The 14,110-nt window shown below is 40.3% G+C and overlaps 2 protein-coding genes across 2 annotated transcripts in view; one reads left to right on the top strand and one right to left on the bottom strand.

Annotated features, from left to right (window-relative positions):
• The window catches only part of LOC145901760 (conserved oligomeric Golgi complex subunit 5-like), a 29,653-nt gene extending 19,692 nt beyond the window's left edge, over window positions 1–9,961 (bottom strand). The window contains exons 1-5 of the mRNA XM_082989534.1: window positions 9,795–9,961; window positions 9,581–9,720; window positions 9,145–9,257; window positions 8,969–9,038; window positions 7,880–8,000 (exon numbers count right to left, since the gene is read on the bottom strand). Of these exons, the coding sequence (XP_082845660.1) occupies window positions 7,880–8,000; window positions 8,969–9,038; window positions 9,145–9,257; window positions 9,581–9,720; window positions 9,795–9,840 (490 nt within the window). The 5' untranslated portion in view covers window positions 9,841–9,961. The remainder of the gene's footprint in view (window positions 1–7,879; window positions 8,001–8,968; window positions 9,039–9,144; window positions 9,258–9,580; window positions 9,721–9,794) is intronic.
• On the top strand, window positions 961–6,889 carry LOC145901761 (G-protein coupled receptor 22-like). The gene is made up of 3 exons (XM_082989535.1): window positions 961–1,718; window positions 2,750–3,318; window positions 5,166–6,889. Exons 1-3 carry the CDS (start codon window positions 1,461–1,463, stop codon window positions 6,178–6,180), a joined length of 1,842 nt encoding a protein of 613 aa, XP_082845661.1. The 5' UTR covers window positions 961–1,460; the 3' UTR covers window positions 6,181–6,889.
• Window positions 9,962–14,110: the final 4,149 nt, after the last annotated feature.

Below are 14,110 nucleotides of genomic sequence, written 5' to 3'. Positions count from 1 at the left end.
AGAGCAGCGCATGGTTTATTGGACAAGCTCGTTAGACGGCTGGAATTGATGTATGTGGTCTCTCAGGGCAATGACTATAACCAGGAAGTTTCAAAATTAACAATTTACACGAATGTAGTTGGGCGAAAGGTTATTTAACAGGTGAAGATCAATTATAACTGGTTAGAACAAAGTTGTTACGCCAATTATTTGAAGGTTTTTGGTAGATCGGAGTGCATTTGAACCATGAGATGACTATTTGAGCAGCAATTGTGATAAAGTATATGGTGCTTACATGTAATATATTTTACATAGTTCGAGTGATTAATACGGAAACTTAATAGCAGTAGTTGTCGTTGTAATACTGCACGGTAATTCAAATTAAACATCAACTCGGAAAGGAAAAGGTTAAGATACGACAAGAATAAATTTGCGTCGCGAGACGTTTGTAATTGTCACGAGTGTTTTTTAGTGACCAAAATATGGGAAGTGTCAACCAACCAACCTATAGTGTAAAACCCTATGAACCAATCCAATCTCGAGAGAAAAACTCCCCAAAGGTGAAACACGTGGGGCATTATGCCGCGTTTGGGGGAGAAGCCACCCTTGTTAGAAAAAGAGAAGCAATCAAAGCAAAACAAACACAATCGATTTTTTCTCCAGGCAGACAGGCTAGAAGGGAGAGACGAAGCAGTTAAACCAGTTCTTGTGGCGGTTGAGCTGCTATTAATCGTCACGACAGAGCTGAGGATCGATGTTTGATCGACCGGCTGAAAATCACGTGACGTGATGGACGAATTGCGCCAGATCCGTTAATGCCAAATGAACGGGGAATCGGGACATTCACGTACCTCCGCCCGACCCCCAAGCGGTTCGGTTTTGTTGTTTACACTGGTCTTTTCACAGCAATACTCGATCAGCTATATGTAATCGTCGAGGCTTGGGGAAAAGAATTCGTCTCTAAGGAAATACCAGTGCGTGTGCTACTTCGTTTACACAAGTCAGTGCAGACGAATGACATAATGGTTGTGATGAACATACATTCAGTGGAGCTTCAGTCTATAGCAGTATAGAAAACAAAGATTCTCACCAACTAGTATAGTTTAGCAGTAAAAGCAAAATGGTTTGATAATTTCAAAATGGGGAAGCCCCCGACGCAAAAGAAAGAACACAGGGCAAGATATCAGTTTGTGAACTGCCGATGTTGCTACTTCGTGTTGCGAGTTTGTGCAGGACAGGGGAGGTGATGAAATATCCAAATGAACGAGTTCAGACCTGATTCATAACACATGCTTTGCAATTCCCAACAGACAATAAGGACGCATGTGTCACAACTCAATATACACTAAGTAAAGCGCAATACCAACCCTGTTCGATTTGTGTATTTCAGTTTCCGGTATAGCAATAAAACCCAAATGCTGCTAAAAATAATCTAACCGCAATGATCCGTCGATCCCAATCCTAAAATAAACGATAATATCATGGAAGAAGCTGGGATTGTTTGCCGAGAGTGCAAACACAACGGGAGTACTGGTTTGGAAGAGTCAATTTCGGAATCGTCCCAAGCGTCTTTCATGGAGCACAGAACGGCTGGCATCAACCAACTAACTATATACGAGGGAATTCCCCTAGTTCTACTCGCACTCGAAGCTGCATCAGGCCTTGCTTGCAACCTCGTCACTTTGCTGCTGTATTTACGCAAGAGGAGATTGGTGCAAAACGCCGGTAATCTTTTTACGGTGAGCAATGCGATAGTGCTAAGATCAAATACCTTTACTGCTTCGTATTAACAGTGCAACGCGTACTTCATCAAAATTCATAAACGGTATGCCTTAAAAACCCGGTTAGTCACACTTTTTGGGCTAATACCACTTGCCTCTGGGATGCTTACATCGCATATGTGGAAGTTTTTGGTCAAAGATTTGGTCAAGATTTACCAACGATACCGAGCATGTTACGTAGTATGACATGGATATAGATAACATAACCATCGGGCAACACACACTAAATGTTTAATAATACCACATATAGTGTGGAAAGTAGGGGGTAAACGAATCAAAAACTTATATAACTTTGCGAGTAGAAATGGCACTACAAAAACACGCTTCATCACTAACGAAAGTTGCCTCCCATGTATTGGTTTGTCAATATATAGGTAATTTATTAAGAAACTTCAAACAGTGGAATTCCCCTTGGCCCACGACTATGAATCATGGTTACTTCTAGTGTGCGTGGAATGATAAACTTCAGTTTTTTGCATGTAATCACAGCATGAGGTAAATGAGGGCATTTTCGGCGTTCCCAATCAGGGAATTGGATCGATGGATTAATAGTAACCTGAGCCCATTAAAACTCCCAACCTTCGATCGCCACGTCATTAATTATTCTGAAAGCCCGCAGAAAGTTTAGAATTACCATAGTGGGTAACGCAACAGTCAACATATAGGGAATTGGATTAGAGTTTGGACGTTGGCCATTATAAGCAAAACGGGGTTGCCGCAAATATTTTCTTTACTATTTTGTTACCCGCAACGGAATTTCTAAATTTTCCGCCGGCTTTTGGAATAATCAATATTTCCTAAAGAAAATCGTCGTTTCAAAATATAAGGCAACATAAATTTTACAAATCCAAAGAACGCAAATAATTTGATAACCTTGTACACATTAGAATGCCGTGCTTACAAAGAAGTAGTTGGAGACAACTGCGCAACTATTTCACCAACATACAGATTCCAAAAAAGTTTTTTTAAAAAACCAAAACCTTTTTTAGATCAACCTTGCCATGATTGACCTCTTGATGTGTGGCGTCGCTATCCCTGTTACCATGGCAGTACAGCTCCTGCCTTCAAGTACGGGAAAGCACCTAAATAACCTCTGTTTCGCCGACCGAAGTTTGCTTCTTTTTCTGGCGATTGCAAGCGCGACGGGCACCTCCCTCCTCGCCCTGGACAGAGGGGACATAAGTCTTCGGGCTTCAAAGCGCTTTTTTGTGAAGCGGCGACCCCTAGTGGCAGTGTGGATTGTTTGGTTTTTGTGCCTTGCAACCACCGTGATTCCACTTTTATCCATGATGCAATACGACGGGGTATACGGACCTGACGTTTCACCGCGGCGAAACATTTCGTTGTCCTTGCTATCTGGTCGAGGTTTGCAAGAACTGGGAACAAGCACTGCAGATGTGACGTGTACAGCGACGTGCTGGAAGAATCTGTGCGCGCTGACGAAGCTGGATTTGTCGTTACAAGTTGGGTTTCAAGTGTCTGTGTTCGCCATGTCAGCTATCCTGCTCATTACAGTGTACTTGCGGATTCTGCAGTCGGTGACTCGACGAAACTACAAGTAAGTTTCTTTCATATATCACCGGTATTCTCCATATTAACACACAAGGTTTAAACTTCTGTATCACAATTTGTCCGACAATCTACCAAAATCATGTCCAATAAAGACAAATATTCAAGAAATAACAACGTGCCTAGCGTCAAATTTTAAGATTCCTTGCAAATAACGATGAGTAGCGCCACCACATTGTTGGCTGAACTGGAACTATAACCAAAAGTGGATGAAATATGCCACTATCAACAAACGACACGACCCAGTGAATAGAGTTTCTATAATGGGTGATTTCAATGACTAGGGCTAATCAAACTGTGCAAAGAGTTGCAGGCCAATAGGGCACCATGGTATCCAGTGGTCACAATCACGTTGTTATAAAAAAACGATAAAATCATTAAAGATAATTAAGAAAACATTCTTCAACTTTAGCGTGGTTCCACAGTTTACGCATGTAAAAAAAACCTTACAAATAAAGCCGGTTTAAATTAATTTTAAAGCAAAAAAGACGGAAAAATTAAAACGGATTTGCATTGGTGAGATAAGCAAACGAATTGCCTAAGTACCCAAACTGGGACATATAAACGGTATAAAATACCAACACAACAGGCAAGGAATTGCACCAATACAGTGACGATGCAAGCCAATGAGAATCATTACTCCCTCCCCATCGTCGAAGACATGAATTTTTCATGAGCGGTCTGGTAAAACAGGCACCGGATTTCACTACCCGTTGTATAGGAGTCCCCTATTCTTCTGCAATTGTTCAATGATTTCAAACATAAGGGCCCGCTCCACGAGCTTCGCAATTATAGCCTGACATGAAATTGAGCTGGGATATCAGTGCGCGAATCACCGCGACATTACCATTAGCTTAACCGTGCGGGCCATTATCAGCAAGTAGCTTTCAAAGGTTTTCATTGTAATAACATTTCGAAGCACATTCAAAATATCTGTGTGCTCTGGTTATATAATATATTCGAACCACTTTTACAAACTAAACCAGTGGTTTTATAATGTTGCCATTATCGACAAAGTTGCTGTTTATGAACTCGTTTCACAAAAATTGCTTAAAACCAAAGTTTCCAAAACTTTGCGTCACGACGTTTTGGTGTTGTTTGGGGACCGCAAGTTCTATACGTGAGCAAATTAATGTCCTACAACAATTATTTGGTGAGTCGTCATAACGTTTTGTTAGTGGGGCGAGTGCGTCAACTGTTTACGAAATTTGAAAACCACCACTGGCCTGAAAATATAATTCAAGTGGTACCCGTTCTTAACTGTGCTGCTTACTATAACTTGATGAGGTCAAAGGTCAATCAGACCGTGGATGATTTCCAACTATTTTGCACAAACCGAATCACGTGACAATGCAACAAAATCGAATTCAGTCCAATCCAATCGAATAAAATGAACACAAACTTAAATAGGTGGGACATTTTTGTCCAGTGTTCGATTCACAATCACAACATTGTACCCACAGCGCACTTAAATGTGGGGTTAACAGCGTGCAAGCAACGACAGGTTGTCGTTAGTGAATCGATCACGTATTGATAGGTTTTATGGCAAAACACTAGGCCTAAATAACTGCAAGCAACTACAGTATGGGATCGAAATATACGGTGTATAACTTTGTACAGAAATAGCTTGTTTGATTGCAATTAACGCAAATCTATACAATCTCTAATGTTCTGTTAGTCCTCTTAAAAAAGTCTTTAAAATCCACAAATCGTAATTGACAAACACACGTGTTATAAATCGTGCTTAAGAATACGAATTTTCATATTTTTCCATGCAGTCAAGCGACGTAAATTTTTGTTACCATTCTTATCATATGTTGTCAATACATTTTACAGACAGGCGAAGAAAATCGGCGGCCAGCAACTTTCCAAAATGACGTCAACAACCAATAACAACAAGAAAAAAAGCTTCATTTTGCGCGGGTATACTTGCTGTAAATGGGGCAGCGGAGCGTCCCCCGAGATTACAATGACTGAAGTCGGCAAAGACAACGAGAAAACGAAGAACTCTCCGCCAATCATCGTGCAGAACGTCCGGAACGAGAAAACACCGTTAAAATCTCTCCAGAGCTCCAAACAAAGCAGTGTGGAGGAGAGCAGTATCTCTGGGTCGCAAGCTCACCTCCTTTCTGCGCCGAAAAGCGAGGGAGAACAGCGCAAACAATCCGAATGCCGAACCGACTTCGCTTCGGTTGCGCTTTCAATCACGGTGGTGCTCGCCTTGAAGAGGATGGTGGCCGCGAAGATGAAGGAGAAGAGAAAAAGGATGCGACATCTGCGGAAGATGACGATCCTCATCCTCCTCGCGTTTCTGCTGTGCTGGACGCCGTTTCACGCGCTACCCGTGATCAAACTGATTGCAGGGCCGGGAGACGGGGCAACTGACATGTGTGCTAATGTGAAATGCAGCGTCAACGACACCGAGCTGACATTTCGCATCGCTTTATCTGGCAAGACTGACGAGGAAGCGATTTGGAATTGCGCATTCCTGTGGAGTCTCGCTCTGGCCGCTGTCACCTGCACACTCAACCCTATGCTGTACAGCTTTTCGCGGGAGAAAATACGTAAAGACCTTAAGACGATGTGTGCGAGCAAACGGGACAAAGTTAAGTTCGTGACGTCGTCGCGAGGACGTTTGCGAATTTCTGCTGTTTGGAGTTCGCCGTGGGGGCGAAACAAGGGCAACGTAAACCGTGTGAAGGAAAAGAACACGCCGTCACCCACCGAACCCACCTGCAAACGCCATGACAAGATATTTCGCACGAACACGATCGAGGAAAGTTCGTCAGCTCACGATACGAGCGATAAGTTGCTGACAAAGTCGTCTCTATCCATCATTGAACAAGTCTGACACAACTGTAGTGATTCTTGTCCAAGTTCTTGCCGTACACAAACCACGTGGTTCTAAAGGCACGTCAGGATACCAGGACAAGGGCCTGATCGGCAAAGCGGTTTTCTTGACGGACCTTTTGTCTAACCTACAAGCCATAACACAGTAGCATTCTCACTTTGAAAATGTAGCAAATAAATAAAAACGCCAGAATTCCTAAAGTTCCAAGCACTACGACACATGCGTTTTTGATGCATAAAAGTGTCCAAGATCCAATTACACCACTTAACAGTTTTTTTGTTTCAAACTATGACCATGCATTGTGACATACGGTGCTTATTGCACAAAAACACTTGTTTTTATTGCAAACACGATGACAACTCCGAGCAATCACAAGACACAGGCAAGAATATTCTTAGCCTTTTCAATTACGGCACTGTTTCAAAGCCCAGATGTAATTTTTGCCTATTTTTTAACGCAAACCAATTATTTTGATTGGGATCTACCATCAGACAACAAGTCCTTTCGACTGGCACCAATACTGTAAACTGTAACGCGATTCTTCAACAGTACGGAGCAATCTACCCGTCTCCCACCATACGCATGTGGTAGTTACACTAACGCACTGTGTTCGTTGCACGACATTCTTCAAACTTACTTTTCCACGTTTACATTTTCCACTGTGGCAGTAGCGAGACTTGTTTACCTTTTTGCGTTGATGTTTTACTGAGCGCGCGGTTCGACATGTTATCAAAAAAAAGCAATCATCAAGTTTTGTGTTCATTATTTATGATCAGAACAACAAGTTGAAAGGTATTTCTCCATCAGTTTTCACCTGTGTTTGGCAGTTGGAAGGTTTCGTTTTAACTCATATATATATGCCTACGTGTTAGGCATAGTCGGTATCGCGTGTTCAAAAATAAAAAAAAGAATAAAAATATGGTTGAAACAGTTTTTCCCGCTGCAAAATGTTAATTTCGAACCTAGGTTTTAAAATCACCAAAAGCCAAACAAACTAAGTAGGAATGTAGGGCATCGCTTCATTAAATCGGTATACCTTAAAACCAACAAAGCATAATATATTTAAAAACAGCAATCAGTGATTTTGTATCCTTTGGTAAGCTTGGGAGCAGAGAGATAGACAGGAAATTGATCAAAGCGACAACGTCTGAATGTAACTTGTTATGTTTTCGTCAGAACCAAGTGTGTCAATTAGACTGACGTTTCCCCAGGGACAAAACCGCTCATCGACATGGACGTACAACAATGCGACCGCATAATAAAGCAAGCAACTGCAGCCAGCGCCATGTAATTACGACGTTACAAGTTGACGATGTGCAAAACGTAATTAAGTCACGGTCGTTGTTTGTTGCAAGGGTGTGAAAAAACTGAGTCATCAACCAAGAGTGCTGGTTGGGAATTGGTCGCCGCAAAATCAGGAAAACTACAGAAAAGTATTAATCTACACTCATGGTTTCCAATTTTAAAATAGTTCGATCGTTCAATCTCTTCCGCAACCAACCAACAGCTCTTTACTGCCCCCTTGCGACTGGGAAGTTTTCACATACGTATCCACTAGAATACCTCAACAACCATATACAACATTCAGACACCCAGACGTGTGCTTTAAGGTAAAAAATATTTAAATCCAATATTTATGTCTGTAATTTTGAACAGAACGAGCAAAGTATTTCTTTATTTCTAAATTGAATGAACCAACCTAGTTCGCTGAGGCTTTGTGCAGCTTTTGTTATTTCCCTCACACCACCCTGAAGTTGGCTGTGGAGTCGTTTGCTCAGTCGTTGAATGCGGATAATTCTCCTCAGTAAGTCACATGTCACCTAAACAACATCACAACTAACATAAAACATAACGTTACAAACTAACTGCAAAATATAGTTGCTTTACCAAACCTATTACATTGTACAGTTTTAGTCAACAATTTAATCAATTGTTTATCACTGTGTAAACTGTCAATATTTATGCCTTTAAGCGCCACCCCTCACATTTTGGCGCATACATTGCGCTATAGTGCTCCTAGCGACCTAATTTTTTTTTCAAGGGGTAGCTTGAACGCAGTAGTTTTTTTAAATAATTAAAAAAACATACCTTTCTATTTGATTTTTTTCGGTAATTTGTTAATTAGTTAGAGGTAATTATTTTAACTGTTAATTGGGCAATTAAAACAGATGCATTACGGTTCAGAAGCGCCTTTAGTTGATGTAGTTGCATTTTGCATTATAACTGATTGAAAAAATTGAGCTAAAGTAAAAAAAAATGGACAAATGTGTAGAGTGGGCTGTTTCATTGTCTAGCGTCTATAGAAATAAAGTTGTAGACGGTTAAACTCGGTGACAGTAATTAGCAACACACATTTAATTACTGCTATATGAGCGCCGCAGGTAAAGACTTGAAATCCCCAAACTCACAAAAAAAATTGATTTTTGGATTGGAATGTTGGCAGTAAAACATTAAAACAAACAAGAAGCAGTATGACTATTAGGATCACAGTTTCTCAACTAGGGGTCCACAGTGACATACCAGGGGTACACAGCGCTTTACAACAATATAAAGTTCATGATTATGTATGAAGAGTCACCACCCAAAAAGGTCTTTTATCCCTAATGTCAACAGAGTAAAAAAAATTAGCCAGCGGGAAAAACATGAATCCAATTGAGTTAAGAAACCTTTCTGGGCAAGGAATGATGCCAGTCCCCAATAATATATGTACACCTTTAGCATTAGATTGAGCGTGGCATTCTTTTCATTAATGGGAATCACCAGCACTTAGGGAAAATGAATCCCTTACTTGAAGTCGTCCAAGTTGAGTTGTACGAGCAGTGATTTTCTGAAATGGTTCTCCAACTTTTCCTCGTATTCTAAAAATACAAGTTTTCAAAATATTTCTTTCAATTTGTGTAAAATTTTCTTTTAATAATAAAAAGCTGAAACTTATAGAAATTTGCGTCAGCATATGTGTTTCACCTATCAACAGCAGATTGCAAAGAGCTTATTCTTGATTGCATCATTGTCAAAACACTTTCCAGTGATTCTATACCAGTAGCTTGTGCAAGCAAATCCTCGTGCCTTGATGCTATCTGCAAGTTTTGTTACAAAGTAAATATTAAAGATTTATAAAACTGAGCTGAATATACTAGTACCAAAGTACACAGACAGGCTGTCGATCATGTACCATTTCGCAAGTAGTATTTGTGTGAAAGGTTTAAAATGACAGCTGTACAAGTCACTCTATAATTATTTTTATTTTCAATGATTTTTGACAATATTTGCTGGTGCTAAGACCTGTGAATGATTGTTAACCTGCTTTCACCAACATAACAAAACAACAACCTTTTTGTTGTACCGAACTCATGAGCTATGGGTGTTTACCAGTTACAGCAAATATGACAAGACCGAAAACCTGTGATTGAAGTTCTTTGTCCAAAATACTGATTCCATCAACAAGTTGTGCAAGTCGTTGTGAAATGGCAGCACTCTGGATAACATTGGTTGCATATTCCTGCACCTCAAAGTCATCGTTGAGAAAGTCAGAGAGAACATCTACAAAAATCAATTAACAAGATATTACCAGTTCGAAGAAATGATAACTGTATTCATCACTGTTGACTACATACCGTTTGAGGAAAATGTGGACAAAACGTCACTTTTTGTCCCATCCATGATGGCAGTCACTAACAATTTAAATATTTTTTTTGAACAACTTAAACTTGAAGAACAGCATACGTATGTCCCGAGTTATAGAGCCAACTGCAATAACACTTACACTAAGTTACCTGAAACAGCAACCCTGAAAAATAATTAGATTTTATGGACAAAATATGTTACTGTATCTGTATTCTTGTTTTTTTATGGCCATTGACTGTTCTAATTTCACTGGTATATCTATGGTTTAATATGGATTGGTCCAGAAATTATTTTCCCTTTTTGTAATTAAATTGCCATAGTGGCAACAGAAATTTGCAGCAATGGTCTCGGTCTGTAAGTTCTACTGTCGCTAGATGTCAGGCAATTTCACAATCTCCATGTGAACTGAGCGAGTACACAATCAATAGTTTGATGGTGATAATGGACACAATTAATGGAAAAAGAAACCTTTCAGCCTTATCCAAAACAACATCATTAACTTTTGTAATGCTCACCCATACACAGTGTACGCACGCAGTAAAATCACTGAACCAAATCATTTGTTTGCCAACAAATGGACTTTTATTTCTCAACAATGGGGAAAATGGGCAATTTAATGAAGTCGCATTTGTGTGGAGTGCTAGAAAAACTTTATTCAGTGAAAAATGTCGGATAAAAAGAGATCATTGTCCGTTTCATCGACAGGAAAATCTTCTATATTACCGCGAAGCTCAGAAAATGCGCGATTTCGTCGAAAACTCTATCGGAAAAAATCGTCGTCTTTCCAAAATGTTCGTAATTCTTCGTCATCCTCTACTTACGAAGCATATACTTCGAGGGTTAATTTAACACCGAGAAGTTCCGCGAGAAGGCGAAGGCCAAAAGCGAAGTCGGTTTCGGAAAGTTTGCTTTCTCAGTCATCGCCCACACTATCTACTTTAGCTGCTAGTAGCACATTGACGTCAAGTGTGAGCAAACCTAGCAAGCTATATCAAAATGCTAGTCTCGAAATGACACCAAGATTAGAAGATTTCTCTTCAGCTTGTCTACAAGCAAAGCCTGCTCCATCATCTGTGTTTTTATTCGAGCAATCAAATCGAAAACGTAGCATTGCGAGCTCAGAACAACAAAGTACTGAAACCGGAACCAGTACAGGTCTGCCAAACTGCGTGGCAACTTCGACAACTGGTTTGGACCGACATATTCGAGAAGAAGAAACCAACAAACTCAGGTGCATCTGCAAATTAGATTAGGGGAGTCCATTTGCGGCTTCTTGTTTGGAAACTGGCAGTTGGCACAAATAAGCTAGTAATATTCAAACGTTTGGTGTGACAAGTTAGTTTTTAGAAAAAGCTAGTAATATTCAATCGTTTTGTGTGACAAGTTAGTTTTTTTTTGCGTAACCAGGGGGGCTTGTTGCTGAGTTGTTAGGTTTGATATTTATGAATAATAAAATAGTTTTCTGGAAGTTTCGAGAATTAATTACAAAGAAGATTAATTTCCAAGAGGGTTTTCGCTTGCCCCATCGCAGGTACAGCCCTTTGTGCATTCAGTAAACAGTTAGCACTGATGATGAACGCAGTATAGAGTATAGTGTTATTTAGGTTTGGCTATCATCTTTATTACTTTTGTTTTAATTGCCATTTTTTCCATCATTGTTTTCAGACTTTTAAATTCAAATCTGGATATGCTTGGAAAAAGTAATGACAGAACGACGATAAAGGGTGCCGTTTCGGATGACGTTATTGGCAAAGAGAGAAAGCTTGGAGTTCGCACAAATGTAAAGAAAATTACAAGTCCGCTCTTGCAGCACGACAGAAAAAGTCACATTGGCATTTTGGAGCAAAAACCTGAAGTTAAGAAACCTAAGATAAGCGACGAAGGTAAGCTGAAACAAATTATCGTGTATACGGTAACCACACTCTAACTGTATAATTGGCGTTATTTTCAAAATCTACAAATAAATGTTTCCACGCAGAACTTATGAGAAAAACTCTTCGGTCCAAATCAGACAATCTGCTAACGAGAAAAGACGGCCGAGACAGCAATGCATTTGGAATGCACATACTTCCAAAACTGCAAAGTGAACACCAATACGCTGGAAGGGATATTGTTTCGCAGGTAAATTCACAGAAGAAAAGACACATACACCAAGAAATATGCCTTTTCGAAGAAATGTGCTTACTTTTGACTTGTGTGCTTAGTTTTCATATCCATTGTGCTTATAGGCGACGAATTTTTAGTAATATTGCGTTTTTAGAGAAACCAGCCGACAAAACAAATTCGGTAAATTATCTCTTGTCGTCAATGGTAACTCTGTTTGCTCTTTCAAAATACCAACACATCTTTTTTTTAATATGTTAATCATTTGTGAAGTGCTGTAAAATTAGCTCGCTGCAAAGGCAGTACTAAATGACTAAAAGCGTTACAAAAAGGGCAGTTATAAGTAAATTGCATCAGTTGCACTTATGCGTTTTTCTGGCAGTTTAAACCAGACGCCGTACGGGAAAAGACAAGCCTTGATAACTTGATAGGACCTCTGGATCTACTGGATGACTCGGATCCCCTTCGTAGGTACATTACAACAGTTGGACACGAAGTTGTGATCGATGACCACATTGTCCTGGTGGGAAAATTGAACAACGAAGACGGAACTTACGAGTATGACCACATTTACTTACTTATGTTACCTTTACCCAATGGTGGCATTCAGGGGTGCACAAAAGATTCGTGACCCCTTCTTAGAGTTTGCGAACCGGTTGTACAAAATAATACTTATCAGCCAAGATAAAAAAAAATACACTTATCGATGAATTAGTAGCTTCTTACTTCAGTCACGTCTTAGAAACTAAAGTCACACTGACCTACAACGATATAACCAGCTACATTGCTCATGAAATAGGCACATGCTTATACTGATATCTTTTTAATAGAACCCCTTCTTAAAATATTTGAATGCCAGAATCTTGTCATTTTGTTGCATGGCTGTCAAAACAGTTCAAATCATTCCTTTCTAAAAAGTACCGGATAGGCTCAAGTATGGTGAAAACATGTGTTTTTGTTATATTTTTCTCTAGCAAAGCAGTGATTCTGGGGAAGCTTCAAAAAAGAAAACTTCCCGAAAACTTAGCCAACCGTAACGGTCGATTTGGGTCAGGTGACGACTCACTGATGTCTCTTCCTTCCATGGTCGTCGAGAAAGCTCAAGAACTTTTTCTTGATCCTAATGAGGTTCAAATTCAAAGAAGCCTCGCCGGTCAGATGAACCAACGCTTACGGAGGATGAGCGGAGCGGTGACCAGTCTTCGTAAGCGTGTTGTTGTGAAGATGAGAGAAAGGTTCGCTCGGAAACGGAGGATATCAGAGCAGGAGATGTTTTCCATGACCAACATGCCGGTGGTAGAGGAGGAAGATTTTATGGAGGAGATCGTCTCATTTCACTCCTCGGATGATCCATCTTTGGACCTCTCGCGGGTCATGGGCTCCACAAAACCTCTTTTCATTGGAAGTGGAAGACAGGTCGCGAGTCCGCAAAAGGGAGCAAGAGGGCGCTTTATGATGCGCATCCCAAGTGATAATCTAAACCCATTACGCGCCAGAAAACTCCTCGCCGAGAAATTGCGGGTCCTGCGCATCGACATGGGCCAAGACATTGGTGAAAACTTGGCCAAATGGCGGCGTCGGGATGTCGAGTTTCCCGTAGGTAAACGACAGATTAATCGGAATGAATTAACATTAGAACATCTGATGGACAAGAAAAAAACAGGCGAAGAAATGCGGCATATGAAGGAAAGAATGCGTTTGCTAAAAACAGCAAGTTTGTACGGTAAAGCTCCACCGTCTTCGTACGGAAGCTACTTACGGGACTTCTCAGCCACGAATTCAAACTGCAGTAGGAACTATACATTTTACCGCAATTTGGCAAATGTAATCCGAGGATGGGTAGAGGTCGGCTCCACAAGGCGGGGAATAGGGGAAAAAAGGAACGTTTTCTATGGTGGTCGGGAACATGTTTACGACGAAGTGATGGACGTTAGTAGCTTTGAAACTACAGAAGTTGACAAAACGGTTTCAAAAGAATCAACTCAAGACCAGGAACAGATTTACGACAAAGTTCCATCCGAATTAAGCAAGCCTAAGACGTATGACACTGTGGCATCAAACTCCCTGAAACCGGTTTCTGAAACCAATAAAAACTCCCAAAATAATTTGGAAACAGAAAGTCTTCCAAACACCCTGAAACAGGATTCAAACCCAGGTAGTAAAGAGGATTCCACTGAAATTTTCGAAAGTTTTCATTCGGAAA

Source organism: Ascidia mentula, chromosome 5, assembly GCF_947561715.1.
Source record: "Ascidia mentula chromosome 5, kaAscMent1.1, whole genome shotgun sequence".
NCBI classification, from domain to species: Eukaryota; Metazoa; Chordata; class Ascidiacea; order Phlebobranchia; family Ascidiidae; genus Ascidia; species Ascidia mentula.
The sequence above is the reverse complement of the archived record's forward strand: the minus strand, read 5'-3'. Positions and strand labels throughout refer to the sequence as shown.